The sequence below is a fragment of the Grus americana genome, chromosome 15 (assembly GCF_028858705.1).
Source record: "Grus americana isolate bGruAme1 chromosome 15, bGruAme1.mat, whole genome shotgun sequence".
NCBI lineage: Eukaryota > Metazoa > Chordata > Aves > Gruiformes > Gruidae > Grus > Grus americana.
This window is the reverse complement of record NC_072866.1, coordinates 6,854,113-6,880,624: the sequence shown is the minus strand read 5'-3', so window position 1 is coordinate 6,880,624 and position 26,512 is coordinate 6,854,113. Positions and strand designations below refer to the sequence as shown.

At 36.9% G+C, this 26,512-nt stretch overlaps 1 protein-coding gene across 11 annotated transcripts in view; it reads right to left on the bottom strand.

The window, feature by feature from the left end:
• Positions 1 to 26,512, bottom strand: part of CLEC16A (C-type lectin domain containing 16A) — a 96,416-nt gene that overhangs the window by 43,404 nt on the left and 26,500 nt on the right. For all 11 annotated transcript variants that reach the window (XR_008579403.1, XR_008579404.1, XR_008579402.1 and 8 more), the window contains 7 exons: positions 24,969 to 25,069; positions 20,565 to 20,687; positions 18,776 to 18,885; positions 18,238 to 18,282; positions 16,836 to 16,886; positions 14,451 to 14,579; positions 10,435 to 10,555 (listed from right to left, as the gene is read on the bottom strand). Coding sequence is in view for 7 of the 11 variants with exons in the window: in XM_054843013.1 (XP_054698988.1) it covers positions 10,435 to 10,555; positions 14,451 to 14,579; positions 16,836 to 16,886; positions 18,238 to 18,282; positions 18,776 to 18,885; positions 20,565 to 20,687; positions 24,969 to 25,069 (680 nt within the window). In the remaining 4 variants the exon portion in view is untranslated. The remainder of the gene's footprint in view (positions 1 to 10,434; positions 10,556 to 14,450; positions 14,580 to 16,835; positions 16,887 to 18,237; positions 18,283 to 18,775; positions 18,886 to 20,564; positions 20,688 to 24,968; positions 25,070 to 26,512) is intronic.

The window sequence follows — 26,512 nt, the reverse complement described above, 5'->3', positions numbered from 1 at the left end:
TGTAGGTAATGCACAGGATATATGCAATGTTTTTCTTCCAAGCCACAGAAACAGAATAAAACAAGAAAATCCCTATGAATATAGCTATTAACTGAAAAGGAATTAATTCTCAAAGAGTTGGTATGACTAAACAAGGATAGGCTTACTATGTGGCCTAACCTCTATATTGCATAAACTTCTATAGCTGATACCTTTTTTAAGCAGTTTCAATAACAAGCATAAAGTGTTATCAGTGTTAATGAGACCTTAAGGCTTTCAACAATTACAGATGTTTTTCAAAACAGGACTCGAACATGTCTGGTTACTTCTCAAGTTGGGATCCTTTATTTATTGCTTCTTTCCTTCTTTAATCCAATTAGTCCATCAACATATTTATTTTAGTCGATACAAATTCCTGGAACAGCCCTATTCTTCTCAAGACCTGAGGTAACTGGATTTGGACCCCTCTGAATACAAAATGTGAGGTTGCTGAATTTTGTGGATAATCTGTTGTGAGATTCTCAACAAACAGGCCACAAGACCACAGAGAGTTGTGAAGTTCTCAAATACTTGGTTTTGTCCAGTATTTATACAGTTTTTAGTGCAACAGCAAGCAGATTAAGATACTTGGAATTACTGCTGTACAAATTCAACTGCCTGACTACAGAAATGTAGTACTTAAGGTAAAGAACTCAAAAGGCAGAAGTTGTTTTCCAGAGCAGAACGTTTTCATTTTAGATTTGACAAAAATATTACTGTAAGAGTTTATCAAAGAACAGAAAGGAAAATTACTCATTTATTAGGCAACTCTTACAGGAATCTTTTAAGTTTATACAACTGAATGTACCCCATTTACTGTTTCTAGCTAAGAGCTGCTGAAGGGTCATAAACTACAGTCATCCTTTATGACAAAAACAGAAGAGAAAGTGTGGTTAAACACATTTCCAGTGAACTGATCTGAGAATACTTACAGCTATGCTATAAAACAGTTACAGATACCCAACTGCATTTAGATGAAAGAATTTAAAGCACAGTAAACTTCAGTACTATTGACATTTGATCTCGGGATCAAAGTGAACCAGAGACTGAAAGGCTCACTGGTGTGACACCGCTGCAAAAAAGTGTAGTGTCATTTCTGATATTAACAGCAATGCTTAATTTTTTTCTCATGCAAAATGAAGCTTGCAACCAGTTTGGACACTACACCTCCAAGACATGGATCCAAAACTTCTCTGGACTTTCTCCAAGAAAAATACAACTTTTAGGAAATATAGCCTAGGAAGGAGAGTTGAAAGACTTCAGCTGCTTGCAGCAAAGAACACTTAAATTAGGTGAGAATATTGCATGAACACAGGCAGCTGGTTTGCTTGGAAAGACTGTATTCTATGAAGTCTTTATGAATATAACAGCTGCTTTAGGAGATTGTCTAAAGGTACCTGACCTGCCTCAGGGCTTGATTTTTAATGATTTTATAATTTACAGTCATCACAATTCTAGAAATCATCTGCAGACATTAAAAGCTCTTACAGAAAACTTTTGGCACTTTGTGTGCATAGCTGGCAATCCAAGATAAGCATTAGACTGCAGATAGTTAATGTACCACCTCCCACTTTACATAAAGAAGTTTTTCCAACAGCATGTAGCCCATTTGGTATGATATTCTGCTTTCTTACTTACTATGACAGTCTTTAATTGCAAAGAACTTCCCTGTTAAAGTTTTGCACTTTGATGAAATGAGTTTATAGAGGAATATATATATATGATATATATTAATATATATAATCATATATATGTGATCCTTGACAGAACTACAACATATTCCCCAAATATACTCAGAGTTTACAAAGCCATTTCAAATTTTATGTAAGTCCTGTGAAACAATTATCTGTACCACACTCTCTATCCAAAATGTTTGACAATCTGTTTTGATCATGTTGTTGAACAGTTTAAAATGAATTATTTATGTTACTCTTCACAATAAACTGCCCTCCTTCAGACAGGCTCAGAATTACTTTCTCATTATGTCTGCCATCTCTCTCTTGTCCAGTAGAAAGTCAGAAACTTAGTTCACATATTAGTCCCTCCTCTTGGTCAGGACAGGATGCCACCACTCATCTTGAGCAGGGGAGCACTGTTCCAATCAGGAACAGCAGAAAAAAGCATGAATAACTGCTAAGAGTGACTTGAAATTACTGTTCTTGCAAGAAATACTAACCACTTTAAAAGAAGAATTCTTTAATGAATTTTTCACCACCTGTTTTAGATAAAGAAATAGGACTCAAAGACACTATTAATGCTAAAGACTTTTTATAAAAAACAAAGACTGTCAGGATTTACTGAACAAGAAGGAAGATTTAGGTAAAGGGCAAACAGGTTTAGGATTACCTTAGAAGGAGGGGAAAAATACAGAACTGTATACACGTGAATTGAGAAGGGAAGATAAACTGAGGAGAAACCCAGGGGACACATTTCAGAATGTAAACCAAAGGACAAGTCACATTAAAGGTGGTTTGGGTTGTGGGGGTTTTTCTTCTGTTTTCCCTATTACTGTTCTTGGTAATTTTTTTCCTCTGAATACAAAGATTTATTTCTGTACACCTCCAAATAACTGAAAATAAGGGACAACTTATAAATGCTAATCACACACAGGGTACTGCAAGCAAGCAGAAGCACGCTTGCTCTAAAACTTCTTTTCCTGTAAACACAAGACTACTGATTACCAGGCAAAGGGACTCCATATTGCAGCATCATTTTCTTGAATTATCACAAGATTCTCATGCTGGCCTTCTGACAATTTTTTTTTAAATTATTTAAATACCTCGATTATATATTTTTTTAAACAGGTACCAAGTTGTTAAATACAAATCTAGCATTTTCTCCTACCAGGCAGGTGTATTTTAAAAATATTTCAAACCAGTACTTATACATCTAACAGACAAAAGATCACTATCACAAGTAAAACATTAAATAATTAACTATTAGCAAACAAGCAAAACAGTCCAATTAAGCTCTTTCCCATTACCACCAATAAATATGAAATTTGAACACCACACATACTACAGGTGAGTTATGTCACTAAGTCCCGAAAAAAACTTGCCTCCTGATGTTATTCAGGAACATGTGGATGTTGGCATTTAAAAGGAGCATCTGCTGGAATTTCTTATAAAAGATGTGATTTCCTCTCAGACACTTACTGTGTTGGGTTTGTGTGGCAAGGTTTTGGTAGTGGGGGGGCTACAGGGGTGGCTTCTGTGAGAAGCTGCTAGAAGCTTCCCCTGTGTCTGATAGGGTCAATGCCAGGCAGCTCCAAGATGGACCTGCCGCTGGCCAAGGACAAGCCAATCAGCACTTCTGTGATAACATATTTAAGAAGAAAAAAAACAGTTAGAGAGAGCTTTTGCAGCTGGAGAGAGGAGTGAGAAGCTGTAAGAAACTCTGCAGACACCAAGGTCAGTGCAGAAGGAGGGGGAGGAGGTGCTCCAGACACCGGAGCAGAGATCCCCCTGCAGCCCGTGGTGAAGACCATGGTGAAGCAGGCTGTTCCCCTGCAGCCCATGGAGGAAGGATGAGGGGGTGTAGAGATTCCACCTGCAGCCCGTGGAGGACCCCACGCAGGAGCAGGTGGAGGCACCTGAAGGAGGTTGTGGCCCTGTGGGAAACCCGCGCTGGAGCAAGCTCCTGGCTGGATCTGTGGACCCGTGGAGAGAGGAGCCCACACCAGAGCAGGTTTGCTGGCAGGACTTGTGACCCGTGGGGGACCCACGGTGGAGCAGTTTGCTCCTGAAGGTCTGCACCCCGTGAGAGGGACTCCATGCTGGAGCAGGGGAACGATGAGAGGAGTCCTCCCCCTGAGGATGAAGAAGTGGCAGAAACAACATGTGATGAACTGACCATAACCTCCATTCCCCGTCACCCTGTGCCACTGGGGCGGGGGGGGGGGGGGGGGGGGGGGGGGGGGGGGGCGGTGGAGGTTGAAGCCGGGAGTGAAGTTGAGCCCGGGAAGATGGGAGGGGTGGGGGGAGGTGTTTTAAGATTTGATTTTATTTCTCATTCCTCTACTCTGTTTCGCTCGTGACAATAGTGAGTGATCTCTCCCTGTCCTTATCTCAACCCATAAGCTTTTCATTATACCCTTTCTCCCCTGTTTAGTGAATGAGGGGAGTGATAGAGCGGCTCTGGTTGGCACCTGGCCCCCAGCCAGGGTCAACCACCACACTTACCAAGTTTCAAGCACACTGAACATAATCCATTTTCTCGTACCAAGTGTGCTAGTACTCACCAACTTAGTAGTGTAACCTTGTTGAAAAAATTTAGTTGTCAGAAAGTCATAAACCTTCACACTCATCTCAGTGGCTCACGATCATCTGGAAAATGCTCAAGACTAGTGTTTACTAGCACCTACAGTGATGCAGGAATACAAAATCAGATACGATATTCTCTTCCGCAAAGAATAAACCTAAAATGACTAGCTATTTTTGCTCAAACTGCCTCTTTTATTTTTAACATAAGTGTATATGTAATTTATATATATGTATATGTGCACACATATAAAAGCATTTAAATAGATGCCATTAAAAAGATATTTTCATCTCTTAAATGCATTATAAATTATTAGAGAAGTATATGGGAAAATAAGCTGTCATTTCAATTTATTTAAAATCAACATGATTCTGTAGCAAATGAGAACTGATAAAAGCTTAATTTTCAGCTTGTAATGAGTATCTGGATTTTAACATTAGCATAAAGTTCAGACAGATCAGTTTTCAAATCAACAAATTCAATTCACTGATGTCTGCTCTGTCATTATAAAAAAAAGCCCAAAATTAAACACCTTTTTACAGAAAGCATCTATCTGTGACATTACAGAAAGAAAAAAATTTGAACTGTGTTGTTTATTAAGCTGTATGTAAACAAACTTCAGTGTCTGAGGAATGACAACACTGGAGTGTGCTAGACTGATTACGTTATTTTGTTGTTACTGTACTCTGACCCCAGAAGGAAAGGCTTTGTGTGAGATTTGGCAAGTGTGATTTCTCAGCTGGACAGAATCTGTAATAAATTCCTGAATATGACAATCCAGAGAGCAAACCAGAAACATTTCTGGGGAGAAAACTTTTCTGAGAGGAAGTATCTGCAGAAGTATGAGGAATGACAAAGACCTTGTTTTACATGCAGGTCTTCCTAACAGGAGGGAAGCCTGGGAACAGTTACATTTTTAACAGGAAAAGTATGCTGGTCTTGCTCTGAAATAACCTCTTTTTAAGCCAATACCTCACTTTTAAAGTGAGAAGAAAATGCCACCCATTCACCTCTGAAGAAAGCTTAGCAACTGTATACTCTAAAACCTCCAAAGCATCTGTTAAAACTTTGAAAATCCCGGTATTTCACTCACAGAAGTATCATTATTTACAAAATAATGCAACAAATCAAGCATCTACCTAGGTATTCTCATGAAGTACATTTAGTTTATTTATATTCCTTGGAAGATATTTAATAGAAGAATTATACGTCCGATGATAAAATCTCTTATGAACATCCACAAAAACCTGTCTGGGGGGAGTAACGATGAAGAAGCCAGTGGTATCCAATAATAAGATGAGAAGCACCGAGCACAACTGAAATACAGGAAATTCCATGATAACACTGAGGGAAAAAACCCAACAAAACCCCACAAACCTTTTTTATTGTGAAGGTGGTCAAACACTGAAACAGGTTGCACTGCGATGCTGTGAAATCTCCATCCTCGACGATATGCAAAACCTGACTGGTAAGAGCCCTGAGCAACTCATTCTAGCTGACCCTGTTTTGAGCAAGGGGGTTAGACTAGATGATCTCCTGAGGTTCCTTCCAACCCCAATTATTCTGTGATAAATTTTCCTCAAATTCTATTAAAAAATTGTTGACTATGATGGCCTTAATGAAGCCTGTATATTTGGTAGAGACAGAGTGAACAAGGAGACTTAACTATAATGTTACTTTTTTCAGTTTTAGCAAAGAAATAACTGCTTTAAATTATTATCATTTACCTCTTGGCCATGGCATTTAAAACATTGTCACCAACAGAATCAGCAGCCCGAAACCAAGCACCGAGGCTGTTAACGTTTGAGCTGCCAGTGAACTTCACACAAACAGAGAGCTGCTGAATAAGATTAAAGAAGCCACCTACATGAGACACCTACAAACTCACGTGCAGTCTAAGGCAGGCAGTTATCACATAACACACAAGTGCTTCAAAACTATTTACAGTAAAAAAACAATACTGAAAGGTAACAGTATATATCATTCTGGTGGCAGCATACCCAGCAATATGTAATGAACCTTCTGTGGAACACCTGACTCATTTCTAAACATACAGTCATATATAGTGCTGACAACCTTGTAAACCTTTAAGTGTAGTTGCAATGAACATATGCACATCAAAATATTAAAATGCTTCTTTACAAGAAACTTCAACCTTTCTCATCGAGATCCCATAAAGCACAAGCATTGCATTCAGGGGAAAAAAAAAAAAAAGCCATTTTGATAAGGTGAGTTTTTCAGGATTTCTCAAAATCAAAACAGTAGCCGAAATAATTACTGGCTCTTGTTAACCTCTACTCCTTCTTGACACTATATGTATACGAATAAGCATAACCACTGGAGGTATCTCAATGTTAAAAAAAAAAATTAAAAAGCATTGCAATAATATAGACTGAGGAAAATGTTAGATCAAAAATATATCCAAAGTGACAATTAAAAAAAGACACACAATTATAATTTTTTGGGTCATGTTTTGCCAACTGCTAAGTCTCCTCTCAAGACATGGCACCCATGCCACGGCATGTATCCCATGTGCTTTATGCCAAAACACTCATACTCTCTTGGCTCTCTTTCTTGGGTAACAAAAAGAGTTGAACTAGAAACTATGTCTTTATGCTACCAGACACACTAGAACTTCATCACTGTACTCACTCAAAGGCCCCAAGGAATGCTGAGTATTTGCTAGTAGCCTTAAAAATATTAAAATTAAAAATCACAAAACAACTCTGATGACTTTGAACAAAGAGTGAGCAGTACTGTAAATGGGAAGAAGCGATAAAGGGAAAAAGGTAAACGTCCCAAGGAAAAGGTTAAAAAACCCCCCAAAACAACAGAACAAAACAGGGAAAACACAGTTAACAGCAACCTCATAATCATGGATACTCAGCAAGGGACTTGGTAAAACCAAGATCAGATCCAAATATTGGTATCTGTGCTACAAAGTATTCTTTCAGCAATTTACTGACAAGAAATGCTCCTCCCAAGGAAACAATTAAAACATGACCATATTGTGTGGACACAGATACTAGTGCCTCTTCTTTGGAAGAGGTCTAACACCTGTCAACTTGATCTGAAAATGAAATCAGTCTATGCCTTTCTAGCTAATGAGGAAAGAAAAGTCTTTTGAAGCCAATGTATGAAATTTTACATCAGGCACTGATTGTTCAAGACAGATTCTGACTCAAAGACAAGCTATGAGAAAACTCATCAGAAAGGGCTTTTTATAGCCTTTTCCAGTTTCTTTCAGTTTTTGGAAATAGGCTAGAACTCTGTTCAAAATTTTGAGATCTCTGACTGACTGACTCCCTCTTCAAATACCGGCTGTTTTCACCAATAGTGGGGGTAAAGTGATGTGTTTAACTGAACTTCTGTAACTCTGCCAACTGTAGAAAAAAATTGTTTACTAATAAATGCTGGAGTATATAGAGAGAGTCATGCTTTGAAAAAATCTATGGCTGTAATTACATATTGCCATCCCAAAATAAAGACTAAAACTTTCTGTGAAAAGATCAGAAAGAAGTGAATAGACTAAGGCACAGAAGTGCGATCATTATGTGGATACTTTGTCTTTAAACTTAAATATGTAACAACAGGACATATAAGGAATGAATAAAACTGTAATACTATTCAAGTGTGTAACACTTCTTACTATAATTCATACTGTTTATAAAGTCTATTATCTGCACTAGATCTTTATTAAACAGTATCTCTGGAGTGTATCTGGAGCTACCAAAACATTTTATAATGAAAGTAATTGTCATTTCTCTAGAGTAAGGACAAAAGGCGTTCTTTTTCTTTTATTTTGAGGGCGGGAAGGAGGAACAAATAACATTTGGAAACAGTATGTCAAATCCGATCTACCTTTTGTTCAGTATGTTCTTAAAAACCTAACAACAACTACTTAATAATCACATTTCCAGTTAATTTAAGAAAAACACCTTTTTTTTTTTTTCCCAGTAGAAGCTGATTCATTATTTCATCTTACCCTCTGAAAAAGGGCCAACATTACAATAAATACCTAACTCATTTGAAACAGGAAAATGAGTTAATTCTATATTACTAATCCTAAAGAAAGTCAACAGTGACTAAATTATGGACATAATTTTTTACCTGACAACTAATAATTGCATAATGTAATTAACATCTTGTGCTGTTCACTCTCTTTGGGAAAGCTTTTTGGGAAAGACCAGAAGTGATGAGTTTGCATTAAGCTCATTCTTACTGCCAAAACAGTACCAGTAGGAAGAGAACAGAATACAACTATTGAATAACACATTTTAAGAAGTATTTTCCCTGTACATTTTCTTCAATCTTTTAAAAATACAGAAATTCAGCAAGTGGGAATTGCAATGACTCAACTGTCAGTCTTCCACACCATCAGCCATGTAGCTACCAAAAATGCAAACAGTGGACTGATATCTTAATATTGTCTCATCTATAGCCTAATGATTATATTTACTTAGTAAAAGCCTATCCATATCCTACAGCTTGTACATTTTTCCAAGTTCAGTTAACTGCTTTGATAGCATTCTTTCCACATTTACAGAGAAACGAGTTTATTCTCAAAACCTTTCACTGCTCTAAGCAACGTGGCTCGGACTTTATGCCAGAGGGAGTGTCCTCTGAAATTTTCAGTATTGCAGACAAATATATTTTCTGAAAATTAAATTTAATAAGTTTTAATAATAATTTTGAAATAGAATTTTTTTATTTAAGGTTTAATCTGGATTTAATCCATTAAGCTACTGCACAGCAGCTCTGATATCACAAAACTTTTGCTTAACTCATTTGATTTCACTATTTTCCTTTCACTCATTATTAATATTCTTGATGGACTTGGTACACAAAAAGGTCTCTGAGATACTGGACATAATCCTATAACATCTACTAAGGGAACTAGGGCAACTGGTTTTTTAGTTGGAGTAAGATCAACAAGCACTTAAACACAGAGAATAAAAAAATTAACATCTGAAACATCAAGCATTTTTTCCCTGTTTTGTAAGAAAAAGAACCTTAAAAAATTAAAACCCTAACAAATACATACACTCTATTTTAGCAATCACATGCCCTCTAAAGCTATGAATGGTACCTGCAAGCTCATATTAAGACAACTGCCTGAACAAAAGTTAAGTACTTATCAGCTAACACCAATATGTCAAATTCTTCTAGGACTTGATTACAAGACATGGAGTTAATAGTATTTGTATTATCAGGCACTTTTCAATTCTAGCCTAAAAGTACACTTCTCTAGATATTTTAAACCTTTAAACAAAAAGCAAATGTCTCACACCATAATAAGATTAATTTAAAACATGACAACTATGTCAGTACTAGAGACAGCTTTATGATTTAGGCCAGAGTTACTTTAGAAGTTGTACTGTTTAGTAACACGTAAGGTCATCTAGAGATGAATATTCCAATGTTAAATAAACACAGCTATACAGAGTTTGCAGACAATTGGTATACTTCATGATTCTTTTCCAACTTTTTTGTTTCTTCAATATGGAGAGTGCAGTAGTATTACATAGTACTACAGGAAGAAGGTACTTTGCCTTTACTCTATAATAAGTACTACTTAATATCACAAGGTCATTCTGGACATTACAGACTGATTCCCCTTGGGAATAGCTCAGCATCCTGTTCAACTATGGGAGTAAAAGCTTCCATATGCCAATTGTAAAATGACAGAAGAGATGTGAAGTAAAAGATCTCCAGGGCAGGGGGGGACATGATGATGACCAAACCCCAGTATTGGTAAAATCATTATCAGCGTAGATAATTACCTCCAGTCTCTTAAAAGTTCGTGAATGGTTTAAGTGCATTTTGAATAGGTGAAAGCAGAATAGAAGAAAATCCTCCTACGATCAGTTAATTTAGAAAACTAACATACCAGGAAACCAGATGAAGGACTCTGAATCCTTTATGTGCTAATATTTAAACACTGGAATATTTATTAACAGTCTTTAAAAAAAAAAACCCACCTGAAACAACAAACCACAAGAAGTGTTCCAACCAGTAGAAGACAAACTTAATACAATCATCCTTGGCAGTCGATTACACAAACAAGGTAACTATTTGGGGTCTTTAACTTTAAAAAAAAAAAGCCAGCATTTTTTCCATGTCATAAACTATTTGGGAAATTGAAGGACTACTTACTCAAGTCAAGAACATCATCTGTCTTTATCAGATCTTCCTCCCTTGTGAGTGGTAACTGAGTTTCTGGCTCATCTCGCAAGTGCAGTGATAGAGAACGGAGCATAAAGAAAACTCTGATTGCCTTGAGAAATTAAGAAAAGAATATTAAACTATTGCTGCACTCAGTCCTACGTATTTTAGTAGGATCTTACAAACGTATACTCACTTCTACAACCCCTGAGTTTGTTATCATGCAGTAAATCTACTTTTTAAATAGAGAAAGTAGAATGCAATTTCAAAGTTAGTTAAAAAAGCACATGGAAGAAGTTGAAACATACTATTTATTTTCAATGAAGTAGAAGCAGCAGAGCTTTTATCCTACTGGCACACTTACACAGATTGTGACTGATAGGCAAATGATTACAACAACCTTGGATTACTTTTTTTAATCATTATTTTAAGACTATTTACAATACCTGTATGCTACAGACAACTACACAACCAACCTTCATAGACTCTCATATTTTGAACTTAAGACAATAATAACTTTTCTGGCTGAGTCTAGCTAGGACATCTACAAGTTTGAGAGAAAACAGTAGGGATTTTTGAGTTTTAATTTGCTGTGTTCATCAAAACTAAGCACGTGCAATATAGTATTCTTGGAGAACTTCATCTATATTCTCAGAAGGTCTACATGAGGGCAAAGCATTCTGAAAGCTGCACCAGTCCCAAGGAACTTTCAACAGCTGCTTTGTGAAATTAATATTCTTGTTTTGATTTAGAAATAAATGACACATGGTAAGCAAAGACTATATAAAGTGCCAAAGAACACTAATCATTTTATCAGCCACATTTTGAAAGGCACCATTTATAATACTCTTCCACTACAAGAACTGTGTTTTCAGTATAGCAAATGAAAAATCATTTTTTATTACTTCCGGTGGTTTTTTTAAAACAGTTTCCTACATGGTAATTCTGTGGTATACTGGAAGTTAACTGCTGCCTTACAGTAAAAGCATCGAATTCATGGATCAGCTGCAGTGCCCAGAAACTCCAGATTGCAGGAAGTATTAGGAAAAATAAATCTAAAATGCTTTCAGGCAAAACCCTTCACCCCTCTACTTTTAAAATCAACAGAACTGTAGCTCCCATGAACCAGAAATGTGAGTGCTTGGCCAGCTATCATACTGGTGGTGTTTTCAGAAACTTCTGGCAGAACAGGGATGAAGAGAGGGAAGTCATGTATCTGGTTCCACCAGAGCACATAAATTTGGTATGCTGTTGAAATCTAACAGGGTAATATGATTATTCAGAGCAAAGAAAGTCAAAGGTATATAACAAAAATATGATATTAACACTACCTTATGAGTAAGAGCAGAGTCACTTTATAATGGGAGATCTCTCCCATTTAGGCAGATTGCATTCTAATGTATTGAGGATTTACTGAAATTAAATAGGATTACTATAAAGCAGTTTTACTACCAGATGCTTCAAAAAGAATTCATGGTATTGGGTTTGAAAGTTTCCAAATTCAATCAAAACCAGCAACATTCTTGCATTTTTGGTAACCCAAAAGTCAAACTCAGCAGGTTGAGTTTTTTTTAATTCAGAGAGCAGCCATCACTCAGTCTGCTTTCACTTATTTTCCCAACAATCCTCTTTCCCTCCTAGGCAGAGCATTAATTTTCCTCGCATAACTTCCTTATAAAACTAATGTCACTCATCTCCAAACATGTAATCACATTTACGACAAAATAATGTACAGGAGTAGGGAAGAAAATTAGAACTTCAGCCTTTGCAAAGAAACAAAAAAATAAATCAAGAACATCAGATGAAAAGGGAACCACACTGTGCTTTACACAATACTGATAACCCCCAGTTTGCTAGCAATATCAATATAAACCCAGAAGCACATGACTTGTGACTTCCTATAACATTTTACTAGATCTCAATAAAATAACAGCAGTTCAATGGCCTAGAATGCTTTTCAGCTGACTTCTGTTTTCTTGGTTAAATAAGAACAAATATAAAATGCCATCTATGTTAAAGAACTATGCATTATGATGAGACATACTTTACACCAATTCCTTCATTTATATACACATACCATGTGCAAAGAAATAGCAATTTGCAGGGAAACCTACCAGTATCTTACTATATTCCCATGAAATAGCGTTCTCACAGATAGTTCAAAACCTTCTCTCAAAGTCTTTGCTTGCTATGTACTCCAAGGTGCAGAGTTCAAGACCCATACTGTTCATTACTTCCCAAATAAGCATGTAAATTAGTTTGTATTAATCTAAATGGCTGGTAAGCAGTACCATCTTTAGGACTATAGAAATCAGAAGGAAGAGATGCGATCAACAATCAGTAACTGGACTATCAGCATTTCAAAAGAGCATCTGATACGGGGCAGGAGGCTTGATCAAGCAGCAGTAGCTGGTTCCAGAAAGCAGCCTAACAGCTTCTGGTCATTTTAATGTTTTAAGTCAGAGAGGCTGGCCATCTGGATTTTGGATATGTGCCTTTGATAACTTAAGAGTTATCTGATTTCTGAGAGTTCCTCCTAAAGTTGTTAAGAGGAAAAGAACTGCCACTTAGAGGGACTTTCTACAGCAAAAGAAGTGAGAGCCTAGAGATCTGCTCTCTAATAGTTAAAAGCTCATGATATAATCAAAGTACAGGACTTCTCAAGTGTTATTTCGCTACCAAGTGGAGAACTTTTTTAGAATCATGCCATGGGATGCTCAGACTTGAATCACTATCCATTTGAAAGCAAAAAGGACCTCCAGCAGGTTAAGCTGCAGCAGCAACGTCACAAGACATACCTGAAGTTCAGCATATTGTTATGGCAATTCATCTAAGAGAGGTAGCCTAGCTGGAAGAAAGTAGTATAGGAATTCTAAGAAATTCTAAAACTTCTAGAGCTATCAGGGAAGGAGGACCAACAAGGAAGCATTCTGGGAGTTCTTGCTGATGAGAAAGACCCTTCTATCCCAAACAATTTACAGTAATATTTGCATTGATTTTTGAATTTCCACCAACATAAATTATTTCTTATTTAGCACATGAAAAACCATGGAGCAGTCAGTTTCCATTAACGTGCATTTCTAAGTATCATTCTGTTAAATGCCTCAGAGAGAATTCTAGGAAGCATTCTTGCTTTCTAAGAACAATACTTTTTAAGATAATTCACTGTACTTTATGAAACTTAACTTGATGTGATAACAAGAGTTGTGTGGCTTATTATAAGTAATGAAAACAAAAGGTTTTCAGAAGATTCCTGGAAATACGTTTTTTTTTTCTCAAGAGTACTTGAATATACTTACACATACACTTACATAAATGGAAAGCTACCCAAAGAACAGCACTTTTCAAATAATAATGTCATGCAGTAATATATCTTTAAAACTTAATGGCACTGCAAGGCTTATAGGTCACTGCCAGATAAGGGCCAAGAACTGATTATCCCAAGAACGCTGATAATGATGTTATATAGGTCAGCATCACCTCTAGAGATTGTGTCAGTCATAAAAATAGATATTTTGCTGTTTTTCTCCTCACTTTCAAGATCTCTATCATGAATTACTTTGGCAACATGAACATTCCTGAGTAGAATTTTTTTTGCTGTGTCTAGAAACACAAGCAATCTGAAGCCAGCCAGCCTTCCACTGGAGATTCTTACTATAGGAATAGAATGAAAGACAGACTGAGATATCAGATCATGAAATGAAGCTGACAATATATTAATGAGCGTCATCAAAATGTCTTTTTACGTAGATGTCTCCACAGTCTAAAAAATTAATACCCCAGTGCAAGAACATATTGAATTGACTAGACACAAGAAATCATAGAGAAGAAGTTTCTCCGCTGGGACAGGTAAATATTATATACTCTACACACAGGTATGTCTTCACCAAGTCTTTATGATTTTATGGATAAAGCTTCCAATGAAAAACATCTGTATTTCTAGAATTGTTCAAAGCCTTTGGCATCATTCTGTCATGAACAAATGTAAGAAAAATATTCTTACTCACTCTTCGTGTTCTTTCCACATCTCCACAAGGCAATCTTTTCACAAAATCAATACCAGTTAGTGGTGTCCCCGTTGGAGGCAACAAGATTGAGGCATCCATCATCAAGTACTCTACATTCATGGGTTTAATCTATAAAAATATTTTAACATTGATTACTATACAGAACAATAAGCATTTGCATCTTTACTTTCAAATACAACTCATGATCGTGTATTTTAAGAGGAAGGAATTGTTATAGAGGTATAAGAATTTTTTATACCATCTGTCTTATTTTAAGCTCCTTACATGTAATCTCTATTTCATATTTGCTCATCATTCCCTAATACACTGTTGAAGTTTCCATACTGAAAAAAATACAGGGAAAAACTCTGAAAGATTAAAGAAAAGCTATTTCATAAGTACTAAACCCCAAAGTTAATCCAGTTTGATTTTAAGTTTTGACTCAAATTTGTTACTACTTCAATCACAAGAAAGTTTCCCACATCTTTTTCTCTCCAAAAAGAGCTCTCCAGTCTTGAATAATGCGATAGCTTTCACACTAGACAGTTCCCTTCAATCTTGCAACTAACAGATTCCCTCCCTTACATGGTTGCTTATTTTCATGAATAAATGATGTCTGAAATATCTATCCTTCCGTACCTTCGGGCAATTTAATCCAAGTTCTATTATATACACACGCACTGGAGACATACTTCTTTTTGCCAGAAAGCCAGCTGGAATAGCTAAAACATCTAAAAGGCCTTCCCACAGCTTGTACGATATTCTGCATAGAAGAAAAATGCAGTCATGTGGGCATGAAAATAGCCAACCATAACTAGAAGCATTCCTGGCCACTTTGCCATGGTCGGATACCATAAAAAAAGTAGACTGAAACAAGGTCCAGAATTTTTTTCACAGTGCAGTCTTGAACTGCTGCTTTGCACATATACAAAATCAAAAATAGTCTTTAGCCAATTTTTCTGATCTCAGAACAATGAATCTTCAGTGTCTAAACCACTGGATTAACAAATTCACTTGATGTGTAGAAAGATACAGAAATCTCATAGACAATGAGACTAGATGAAGACACAGAACTAAAATTTCTAACAAGTAAATAACTACTTCAGATGTAATTCACATGAGCGTACACTGGTTTAAACAGCATTTTACATCATAAAGGTGAAGAATGGTAAAGAAAACACATTACTGTAAGCAAAAATACTACAGACTACAGTGTTTGGTTTATCTGCTCCTCTGAACTCGTTCTTATCTATCGACAACAACTTTTTCCTTTCTTTGTCATTCAGACAAAGTAAGTATACTTCTGCCTTTGTAGAAGCTCTACACCATGTTATTTACATAACTCATCTGACAACACAACATCAGTGTTTCTTAACACTTAAATCAGCCCGCCCAGCAAGTCAGTTGCTAGCTAGGCAAATAAATACACTTTAAGGAAAATAAAGTTCAAGTTCCAGGGTGTAGCTCTGTCTTTTATGGAAAATAAAAAAAAAATGCAGTCTCAGAGAGAGATACAACAGAAAAAACCCACACATATACTGAACTTGCAACATAAAAATAATGCCAGTATCAGTGTCACTTCTAAAACTAAAAGTATATTAATACTCACCTACTAAAAAATTAAATGTTTCGCTAAATACTTCTATTATTTAGGCTGGTAAGATATGTGCAAGATGCTTCCCGTATTAAAGGACTTATTGCAACACACCAACTGTAGATTGAGCTTTTTCAAAAGGACAGCTAGTGGCTGCTCATTAAATCCCTGTACCACTGTGGAAAAAAAATCCCTGTAACTGACTACCCAAAGTAATTTTATCTGAATTGTAACTTAAGAACTGAAGCAAATAATTAGTTTTAAGACATATTTACAGGTTAAATATGAAACGTCTGAGATTAAGTTTAGCAATCTGTTAAAACTTTTGCAGCCAGTACTGTGGCACAGGCAGTACCTCTCCTAGAGCAGACAAAGGCCCTGATATTTGCTCGCTAGAACCCTGTTCTCTACTGGTAAGTAAAGTGGCACCACTCAAAACTGAAATGTTGCTGGGCTTCAGAAAGATATAGGAAGATTTTCACATTGTTTAATAACTAGAAAAAATATTAATCCAATGTCTCATTTCCCACGATAAAGTAATTTTTGTGTACTCACTTTCAGAAAGTGATGGACTTTTATTTAACAGAGCTGTGAAATTTCACATAAATGATTTATGTAAGTGTAGACACAACTCCTCAGAGACAAAAAAACCCCAACCACCCACATTTTGTTATTCTGCTCCTGGAAATAGAGATACCAGCATGTTCAGTAGTTATCATTAAGTACTTGTTCTTGCTGCTGTGCTGTATCTGGGTTTGAGGATTTGGCAGGGCAGAAGGGGTGTCACTTACTGTCATACTCCGGTATTCATCTTCAAACATATCCAGAAAAATTTCTTCTCCCTTTCAAAAAAAGGGATATGGACATATCATGAATCATTATGACTAGGTAGCCATGCTTTTTTGATTTAGTTTATTGATATACTGGGTGTTCCTGCCCAGGATCTGGCATGGGGGTTCAGGGGCTTCTGTGAGGAGAGGTCAGGGCTGCCCCAAGCTGGACACAGCTGGTTCCAGCCACTTTCAACAGCCCTGCTGCAGGACACAGCTGAGCCTTCAGCAAGACTGATGGCACCTCTGGGAAAACACGTTTAAGAAAGGGGGAGAGATTCCTCTGCAGCCCACAGAGAGGACCACGGTGGAGCAGATATCCACACTGCAGCATCGGAGCAGGTGGATATGGCCTGAAGGAACTGAAGTCTGTGGAGGACCCACACTGAAGCAGATTTTTTTTTCCTGAAGGACCAGGCCATGGAGGAGAGGACCTACACTGGAGCAGGGGAAAAGCGTGAGGAGGATGAAGCAGCAGGGATGAAGTGTTATGGACTGACCCAGACCCCCATTTCCCCCCCCCCCCGCACCACTCAGCAAGGGGAAGAGGTAGAAGAGTCAGGAATGAAGGAGTAAAGTTGAGCCTGGGAAAAGGGAGGGGCGGGGGAAAGGTGTTGTTTTAATTTGTCTTTGTTTCTCACTATCTAAATTTATTTTTATTGGCAATAAATTAATTTTTGGGTCTGCTTTGCCCATGATGGTAATTGGTAAGTGATCCCCCTATCGTTATCCCAACCACAAGACTTTTTCATCTTACATTGTCCCTCCATCTTGTTGAGGAGGAGGGAGCAAGCGAGCAGCTGGGTCTGGTAGCTTGCCAAGGTCAACCCAAGTTACTTATTTTTTGTAAAACAAATAAACAAAAACACCCAAACAACACACCACCAAAAAAACCAAACCAAACTCAAACATAAAGCTGCAGAGGTCTCCAACAAGAAAAAAGATTAAGTAAAATTTTAGATCATCATTTCAGATAAGACACAAATAAAAAGTAATGCCAAAAAAGAAACACATTCCACATTAGTGTTAGTAATAAAATCCCAGAAGTGTTCTAATAGTGTGTCTCTGTTCCATGAAATATGCAGCAGTTGCAACAAAAGCACAAGACTGCTAACTTGATCTCCAGTACAACCCCCGAGAGACTTATAACAGCCTTTTTGTGGCATATGGCAGTGTGGCACAGGAAGGACAGGAGAGGAGAGGAATCCTCCAGTGAAACACTTTCTTCTCTACCACAAATATGGAGTTCTCATCTTAAAAAAGTGCTGCCTTGGGCACTATGTAGAGACTGGGCTGCAGACTTGCTGCTAATTCCACATTATGTAAAGGATTATTTTTTTTTAATAGCATTTTGCATATATACCTTATAGAAACGACGAAGTAGATGAACACTTTCTTCCCTTGCACCCTAGAAAAGATAAAGTAATGGTGTTTCAGGGAGCAAACACAACATTTACTCAGAAGTCACATTTAAAAAAACCACCCAAACACTCATACAGAGGAGACTGTTTTCTAATATCCCCGTACTTATAGTCTTCAGCCCAGAATTTGATAGAACACAGTTCTTGCACTTATAAAAACACAGCTTATATGAGCTTGTTAGTTTCAAAAGCACTTTTCTTTACATTGTTGAGATGGATGACATACAAACTTCAGAAAGAAAATTAAACATAACTCTGCTTGTGAAGTTAGAGTTTAAACAGCAAGGTAACAGCAAAGCTGAGAACAGAACATGATTCTTCACATTCACTGCATAGAGCCACCAGTGGAAAGATGTTCTAGAAGCTCAAATTTCACATTTATGCTTATTGCAATCAGAAGTGAAATAAATTTATTCAACTACACTACAAGACTCAAAGACAAGTAATGCTGTGACTGGTAATTTGAAAGAAAATACTTACCTCAAGGCAAGCAAGGTGAACATCTTTTATGATGCTGCCATTTTTAGAAAACACAAGCTGCTTCAGCAACAGGCAGCCAAGTTCTAAAGTTGCCAAACGGATTTTTCCATCTATGAAAAGAAAATGTCAATATACAAAATAGTAGCAGTTTAAGTATTGCTCTTCTCATTACTGATGTTCTTAAATGTTTCTACTTTTCTCTGGAATTGCCATACACTTTGCTCCTCTGTCATACACACCCTATCTGACAAGGATGAATGCTGCTGCTGACTTACAATGCTGATGGCTATAAAAAAGGAAAAAAAAGAAAAAAACAGAAAAAGAGAGAATTGGAAGAGTAATTTAAAGCAGAGGAAAATTTAAAGCAGAACCATGCAATGAGGTGTCAAACAAGATTAATACTATTAGAACAGAAGCCAAAAACAATGCCTTTATCAATCTCAAGCACATGTTTAATTTTAAATTACACTAAAATTATGAAAGAATCGCAGATGTTTGGCATGGATAAAGTTACAAGATGAAAGGAAGTTTTGTATACAACATATTAATAATGGCATAGCTTTTCCTTAAAAAAAGTCCAAAGGATTCAGATACAGCCTGGATGTGAGAGTCAGAGTGAAAAAATGCATTGAGATTTTAAGCTTATAGTTTCAGAAGGATTTTAAAAAAATAAAAATATGAGAAATGTACAGTCTGAGCTCAGTGATCAATGCTAAGACAATATACCCGAGACACACAGACATTTTAGCTTTTGACCCTAACTCCCATCTATTTTACAAGTTTGCACTATGCTGTCAGAAACTACAGATACAAAGGTCAGTAGCCCTAAAAAGAAGAGAAAACAAGATGTTCTACACAGCATTTAGCAAGCTTAATAAAACCCCACTATTTCAACCCCTCCCCAGAAGTGTTTTTATTTAAATAAATGCATTTCCTCATCTTGCAGTCTTTCCTTCTGCAGTATGTACAAACTCTTTATATATAAAATGTGCTTTGAATCTGTGACTGGCACATCAGCATAACAAGTTAATACTCTGTAGATCAGTCTTGCAAGTCAAACAAGCATTAGATTTTATTCTGCAGACAATCAGGAATTTAATAGTGCGTCAGTTTCAGGGGAAAAACAGCTCTACTCATTTGAAGTTTTAAGAGGGAAGTGCAGGGAGAAGAGCTGTGGCTTGCACAAAAAAAACATGTTTCCATGGAATAGGTCACTGAGCCTTGTATCCCTCATTTCACAAAAAAGATGAAGTCAGAAAAAAAAAAACCCCACCACATTTTCTGCAAAACAGTTCAAAACTGAAAATACAATTGGTAATTAAAAAAAAAAATCAGGGGAAAATTTGCTATCACGTCTAGAGACAAATGACTGCTGTAAGCCAGGGTACTATATAGTTTTCAAGACGACTACTCCGCTGGTATTACTTTTACAAGCAAAGGTGCCACACATCATATTTTCAGGATGAAATCCTACATTAAGCTGAAACCACATCTCATAATTTTTGTTTATTCAAAACCACAGAAAGTAGGAATTAAGACAACAGATCCCTGCATAGTTCTGAATATAAAAAACAACTATTCAGCAGAAATCCATGGTTTCTGGTTCCTCAACAACCAAGAAAAATCTGATAATTGTCTTTCACAGACCATATCTACCTATTGTTCATCAAAGAGCATGCTAAACAGACACTTTCCCCTCAAAGACAAGAGGTTAGGTAACATTTTTTATTTTTTTTCCACCTTCAAAAATTTCAGCTTGGCAAGAAAACAAATATTTGAGAAGTGATACCTGGTTGTGCAGCATAATTCATTATCCTGATGAGTCCTTCTGCAAGTACATGATTATATGAATTTCTCTCTTCAGCATGTTGAGCTGGAAGTTGAATTCTCTCCAGCTTGACTGGGTCAATTCCTTTTGTGGGGGAATGAAAGAAGAAAGGTAAATTAGAAGACAGGAGTATGCCTTGAGGTAAGTATTTAATAGACCGTAGCAGTTTTCTCAGATGAGTGTAATTAGCAACACAAAACTGAGCAAGTTAGTTTTGAATTTCTATCACAAGGAAAAAGAGAAGCAACAGAAAGACTAAATGCATTTATGTATCACTGAAAAATCTCAGCCTTAGAAGTAGCCTATTGGGTAAAGACACTCAAATCCCAAAGTGGTTGGTGACATCCAAACCATTTTGCTGCATCTGGAATTCTCAGACTATTTGTTTGCATCTAAATCAAATCGAAGTCAAGCCATACATCTGAAAAACATAAAGGCTAAACGGGAAAAGACCAAGTCTTATTTTAAATTCTGCTTTGGTAGTAAGTGATCAGTTCATATATGTTTTTTAAAAAATAGGAATTTTCTTTTGTAACTAGCAGCCCTTTATTTAGTACCCTTCCCAGCACAAACCACAGATTCTCAATGACCTGTTGTATAAGGAAACTAACCCCATCTTTCTGCAACCTATTCTTCTAAAACAGCAAAGTTATTTCTTCAGAATAGACTGGTTACTGTAAGACCTCTTAGAACAAAACATAGTTATGCCTTGCTGAGGATCTCCCTATCCTTGTTCTAAAGAATGGTAATAAACAACCCCATAAAACAGAAGATGACTATATTGCGGTTTATAGTTTCTTCCAACTCTGAACTTGTAGTTAACTACATAACAACACTATTTGTGATATATGATTTATTTCTTCACTAAGCATATGTACTTGGAACAGTTAATAAAGGTCTGTTTGAAGATTAACGACGGTGATAAAAGTGTTCTCTGTCATGACAGGACTGAAGAAAGCGGGGCGGGGGGGGGGAAGGAAGCATTTAAGGAGCCAGGGAAATCAGATTATTAGTGTTCACAACAATCTGACATTTTAGTAAAAAGCTACAGTTTTTCTTCTGGAAAGCTGCTTATGAGTAACATTTCTTAGAGAATATCTATATGCAAATTAAGCTCTCACTGAAGGAGATAGTCATTAACCAGCAGAAAACAATTAAGGAGACTAAAGAAAACACAGGGGAAGAATGAGACAGGACCAGGCAGGTGTTCAACAAAGTGGCCAAATTGAAATCATGGTGAAAGAATTCATGTTCAGCGTCTTTCATTTGGTTGTCTGCCTGACAAGGATGCAGAGTTCTGCATTCTTGATACACAGTACATGCTCTAGCAATACATATGACGGGTTCCTTCTGGGATTAAAGATCTGAGATACAATTTGCAACAAATCTATTTAGCTGTATCTCTTGTGATTCATTCTTCCTGTTCACAAGGATATTTCTTACCAGTGAAAACAATCACATTTTCTTTAAACTTGTTCAAGAACATGATGCAAAATGCAGACTCAGTATCCAAATGGAAGAAATCACGATCAAAAACCTCATTTAGTGCCAGAGACTGAGAAGGCTGATTCCCTTAGAAGCAAGGACAGAAACCAAAGTTCTTGGTTAACCTAGGACAAGACAGATTTTTTTGAATGAGTTCTGTTGTAGCCTTCTTCACAGTGCCAGAATCAGTAGGATGGGGGGTTGGAGGGAATGTGAAATTCAAACTGACCAGCTAGAGAATCAGAAACTTATCTGAAAAAAACAATATACTGAAATGGAAAACTTCAACTCATTTTCCTGTGGTGCAGAGAGGACAAGCTTGTGTTGCAGTCACAAGAAGTTGTCCTAAATTTCCAATTCATTACCTGTTTGTTTGAACTGATTCAAGTGCTCACTAGAGCATTTATCATCTCTGCCAGATAGGCAGTAAATAGATAATCAGATCCTAGACACACAACTCCTAGAGATTTATTACTTCCTGAAACTGGGGAAACAACTTGGCCTGTCCACGTTTGGACAGAGACCTTCATGCCCTTTTGTAAAAGAAAAGAATCATTGAGCCATACCTTGATAAAGTTTGTAAGCAGACAGATCTCTTGTATTATACTGAATTCAGACATAAACATTGGCCCCAGCTCAATCCTGAGGCACCCTCCATGACTAATATTGAATTTGGTGTAGAAAGGAGCAGCTGTACAGCTCCTGAGCTCGTAAAGAGCAACATTCCACTCTTGTGTCAAATAGGGGCACTAAATCAGCAGCTTGTAAACCCCCTCCTCTTCAAGACACAGAGAAACTGATTCTGTGGCCCCCAAGGTTGAAAGCAGTCAACAGGGCACGAGAGGAGTGGGTTGGTGAAAGACAGTGAGGACCAAAACTAGATGTCATTACTGTCTAGCACCTAAGATCTAGGGTCAAGGAGAGGGGGAGAACGGAAAATAGCTTCCAAAGAGCAACAGGCTAATATAAATTGTTGACAAGGAAAGCCAATGAGTATAGCCTAAAGAATTTTTCATTTAGAGAGGGCTGATGTGACCACCAAAGAATGAAGTACAGATTTTGACCCCTTAAACACATAAAAGGTATCTCCAGTTTTAGGGCCAGGATACTTTTAGTCTCTTAAAAGGAAGATATGTCACTGCCCGTTCTTTTTCTCTTGGTAACCCTGGATATTGGGTGAAAAATAAACAGCACACAGATTGCTGAAACTAAGCAGCAAGAAGCTGCATCTGCTGCATTCCTCACTCTTTACAGCAATGCTATAGATGAAAGTAAATCTTCTTTGAAACAAGAGAGGATATCAGACTTTTTTAATGGGAACAGTATATAGAAGAGTGATTAATTACACTGAAAGCAAATACAATGGGCTGAAGGACTATGGTCTTAAATAGAAGAATTCTTAAGAAATATAACCCTAGAGTGCAGGCTTACTCCTTTACAGTGATGTTGAAAGACTTCCAGGGACTCTCTGAAGCTGCAACGGTTACAACTGATGATTTTGGCTATTCACAGCTTCAACTAATGAATTTTAAGAGAAGAGAATCCATCTCTGACATCAGGGTTTTCTAGCACAGTGATTCTCAAAAGTCCCTCAGGGAAAGGCGTTTTCTGGAAGAAGTATACTGGTTGCAGGGGGAGGCGGGGGGGGAAATCAGAGATGCAAGTCAGAGAGGGTTGGAGCACGGCAAGGCTGTGGTGCTATCTTTGGTGATATTAGTTGCATTATTATCTCTTGTCATAAGAGACTGTGAAAGCCCTGAAGTTGTTTGCAAATTATAATCTCTGAAAACCACTCCTTCATTCCTGGAAAAAGAAAAAGCCATCAAGAGGATGGAGGAGAACAGGAGGGGCTCAGCTTAGCTAGTTCCCTCAAGACTCTCATTTCCACTCTATTTGCACATTAGAGCTACCTTGAAGCTAGAACAGAATCTTTACTTTTAAGCATACCATCACACCTGATGTTCTTTTGCTGAGATTACTGTAGCAGTTGATTTAAATTATTAGTATGTTATAAAAACTATCCTCATAACCAGAAAATAACTTAAATTCAGACCTTGATTCCTGAAACATGTTTATTCACATGTATGTTTACATTATTGCTTCATAAGGAATCTATTTAAAATGCACATAAACAGCAAAACAGCTAACCACAGTCATCCCTTAGAAAAGGTTATGTATTCTCACACTGTCTGAATTATAATGAAGTACACATTTAACATAATTTTGCTAGTTTACAAAATAGTCCAGGCTCCTTGGAAGACTTGCAAGATGTACTATGACAACTTAAACAACCTTTCAATCAACTATGGCACAATGGATGAGAAGGCTGCTGAGGAATTGCATAGTTTAAAAAGAATTACTGAAGGACTATCAAAGCTGGATAGAAAAAGGCAACACATAACTTCCATAATCACACCTGATTCTCAGGCCTTGTACATTATCTGCATGCTTAAAGTATACAAAGATTTCATTTTAACATACAGGGACAAGTTTTACAACATTTTATACTTCGCTTACATGTAGCAATCACAGTATATGCCAAGTGGGGAAGAACTGGATCCCATATATACATAGATTGAATACAGTAGGCTTCAAATGAAATTAAGAGCTTGAAAATGAAACACAATAATCCTATTCCAATTCCAAGAAACCTAAGGAAGAACAACTATCTGATGTGCAGAAAGCTTTCTACCAAATGGTTCTATAAAATGCTGATCCTTAGCAACTGTTTTTACTTACAGCATATTTATTTCTGTCTCCCTCATATAAAAAATTTCTTACCATTTCAGGTATGCATAAATGTAAGTTACAAACAGATCACGCCTGTCTAAAACCACGTGTTTCACTTTGTTTTCTCTGGAAAAGGCAAAAATTGCTTACCTTTGTTGTGTGACATTGCATATAGAAGACAGAGCACAAAGAGGGCATAGTAATCATCTTCAGCACAGTCCAGTGCATTATAGACCATATCAAGAAAAGGCCTGCAGAAAGAGACATTTTAAAATGGTTAAAAAGACCATATCTACAGAAAAACAAGTAACTGTTTGTTCTACATGTAGCTAACGGAAGAGGCAGATCTACAGTAATGTACCTTTTCAGGCATTAAACAAAAATTTACCTGCTTAAGAGTACTCAGATTATAGCTATGCCTTGTATTTACATTCTGACATTAATTCTGATGTTTTAATGGGATTTGTTACATAATGCTTTCCCAAGAATTAATTGTTCACACATTTACTGGCTTGTGTGTAGCACATTTGTACATATCTAGAAGTGATGCACAGCTTGTTTTAAGTAACTTCAAGGAGTTGCTATCACTGTTGCACAAAAAAGACTACCTTAAAACTCATGTACTAGAGTTGAAAAATTTTTACTATTAAAGCCATTTTCACAGACAAAAAAAAAATTAAAAAATTAGGGAAGTGTCAGTGTCACCCAAAGAATAGAGATTAGAACCTTGGTTGAAAAGAGATAATTCTTACCTCTCAAGTAACTTTTTAACATTGAAAGGAAAAAAAATCCTTACATTACCTAAATTACATCCACATAAAATACATTAAAATAACATCCAAAGTCATAAAACCAAATAATTTTTCCTATTTTCAGACCTAGCAGACAAGAAGCATCCACTACAAACTCATCATTGTGGTTAGGTATGGGTCAGAAGGGCTATCAAAGATCAGAACACAACATAATTCTACACCTATTTCAGACCTGTGACACCCTCATGGTCACACTTAATGCATCCCAGTAAGCCACTCAGACAGTGTCATAACACTGTATTTAACGCATCTCATCAGCTCCACACACATTTCAACAACATGCTCTCTTTTACTAAAACAAGGCTATGACAAGAACAACAGAACACACTGTTCAGATCATGACATTGAAGCCATATGTTTGTCCCTTTCTGAAGCTGGAGTACAAGCATCCTCTATGATATACTTAAATGCTACTGAGTTACAATCCCTCTTTGCCCAAGTTCAACACTGCTGCATGTTCCTAAGCCAAACTTCCCACATGCTGTTCCTACTGTAATCTCAAAAGACTGTAACGATTCAAGCAAAAACGGCCTAAAGAATTAGCAATGTTGAAAATAAACCAAGAGTGCCTTCAGTCTTCCTAAGCATTAAACAAGTGCTACAAGCCCCATGACATCCTGAAACAGGGTGCTTTACATAGTGAAGAGAGCTCAGCTTCAAGGTCTAAAGAAGAAAGAGGACCAAGATATCCAGGATCAAGATTATTAAAATACTTAAATGCTAGATAACACTAGGTCTGTTGTCAGACCAACAATAGATGGTAATTACCTTAAGAACTGACCTACAAGTAAAAGTAGTATTTATTTTAATTTTATTTAAAACAATGTTTAGGAGGTCAAAGCTGCAGAAATACCAGTAGCTGTTCCATTAACACCACTACTA